The sequence below is a fragment of the Propithecus coquereli genome, unplaced genomic scaffold (assembly GCF_000956105.1).
Source record: "Propithecus coquereli isolate 6110/MARCELLA unplaced genomic scaffold, Pcoq_1.0 Scaffold647, whole genome shotgun sequence".
NCBI lineage: Eukaryota > Metazoa > Chordata > Mammalia > Primates > Indriidae > Propithecus > Propithecus coquereli.
Genome location: NW_012152474.1, coordinates 379,123 through 380,858, shown reverse-complemented (window position 1 = coordinate 380,858; position 1,736 = coordinate 379,123). Strand labels below are relative to the sequence as shown.

The window sequence follows — 1,736 nt, the reverse complement described above, 5'->3', positions numbered from 1 at the left end:
GCTAGCTAATTTGACAATTTCATGAAGGTAAATAAGGGTTTCTTAGGACACACTGAGGCTTGTCACAGGCAGTGAATAATTCAAGGCCATGGTTCTTATGTGAGATTATATTTTACAATATTTTGACTCACATGTAACCTTAGGGGGAAGAAAAATCATATTTCAGCCACAGTGTTTTCAACTCAGCCCTTTGATAAAATAATTTTTTAGCTTGTTCACTGTCCTTTTTAAAATGCACCTAAGTTATTCCTCTTATGATAAGATTGTATCAAATAATTACAAACCAAAGAGAAATGACCAGATACTTTTATATGCAGGACAATCATTTACACATGACATAACTACTAAAAACAAACTAGAGAACATTTCTTTAATATCTTTGGATTTAAAGAAAAATCGATTTCCCCAACCTCAAGAAAAACGGATGAATTTTCATAAGAGTAGCCATGCTTTTCATTTTTAAATCATAACAATCATAGGGATTTACTGTGACATGTTCTGATGTAATTGTCACATTTATAATTTGGGATTCTGCTGCAGTATTCATAAAATGCTTGACTATTCCTATTTATATCACTGGTAATCTACAGGGGAAATTGAGTGTCTTATGAAAATTTATCCAACTCCTCTAATAAAGGGGGAAATTATCGTGATACACATTTACAGTTACTTTCTGGTCTACTAATTCAATCCATTTCTTAACAACAACAGAAAAAGATAGCTTGCTGTCATAAGCTTGCAATCCAGTATAGAAAGAAAGAAAATTTCTCCTTGCCTAGTAAAAATCCTTAAGTTCCAACTCATGGCTAGGATGTTAACCGTCACAGAGCATATGCCACTTGGCAATTTGTCTCCTGGGGTAGTCACAGATCTCTTTCCAGTGTTCTCCACCGGTTCCTTCTGCTGCTGCACCCAGGACCAACCGCCCAATCACCTCATTTCGGGACCCCCTTTCAGAATCCAAAACCAGAAATTCAACACTTATTTCTTCAAGACCCTCACAAGGAATATCAAAGACAAAGAGCTCATTGAACACTGCATTGGGGGTGCATTTCTTCACATGAGTTTTCTTCTTGGAGATTCTCTTTTTGGCATGGTACAGGTTCACTTTGACGTAGGGATCTGCAATGGCACATAACAGGCATTACAACGACAGAAACAGGGTAAAGAGCTGATCTCAAGATAATGGTGTCTTTTGACATCATGCCATGTCAATAAGATGCGGTTAACAATGAAAAAGAGTCAGAATGAAGGGAAAATATGGATAAAGCCTGTCTCTCTCTTGTCAACAAAATTGAAAATAAAGAAGATCGTGTTATATAACTGAAAGCAGTCCTAAATCAGAGAATACAGAAGGAATTCTAATGGCAAGAAAAGGAGGTAACATAAAAATGGAGAAAGCAGAATGTTCTATGGAAGCATTCTGATTCCTTATAACTCAGTCCAGGGAATCGAATAGAAGGAAAAAAGTATAAACAACGTCTAACCTTACTGAGTCGTATGACTCTGCGTAATTCTCTTTAGCTCTCTGACTTTGGACTCTTTTTTTCTGTTAAATGGAGATCTCAACTCCACAATGACAATTTTTTTTTTTTTATTTTAACCTTTCTCTAGTTCTTTAATCACCTGCTGGATTAACTTTTGTTTCCCAATGTTGACCTTCTCTGTGTCACTCCTAGTGAGTGGATTTTAAAATCATGCTACCTCATCACAATTATTGTTGCCTTTCTCTGGTT

At 36.1% G+C, this 1,736-nt stretch overlaps 1 protein-coding gene across 1 annotated transcript in view; it reads right to left on the bottom strand.

The window, feature by feature from the left end:
• Positions 1 to 2: 2 nt before the first annotated feature.
• SYT4 (synaptotagmin IV) overlaps positions 3 to 1,736 on the bottom strand; it is a 54,930-nt gene continuing 53,196 nt past the window's right edge. The window contains exon 4 of the mRNA XM_012660006.1: positions 3 to 1,136. Coding sequence (XP_012515460.1) covers positions 815 to 1,136 — 322 coding nt within the window. The 3' untranslated portion in view covers positions 3 to 814. The remainder of the gene's footprint in view (positions 1,137 to 1,736) is intronic.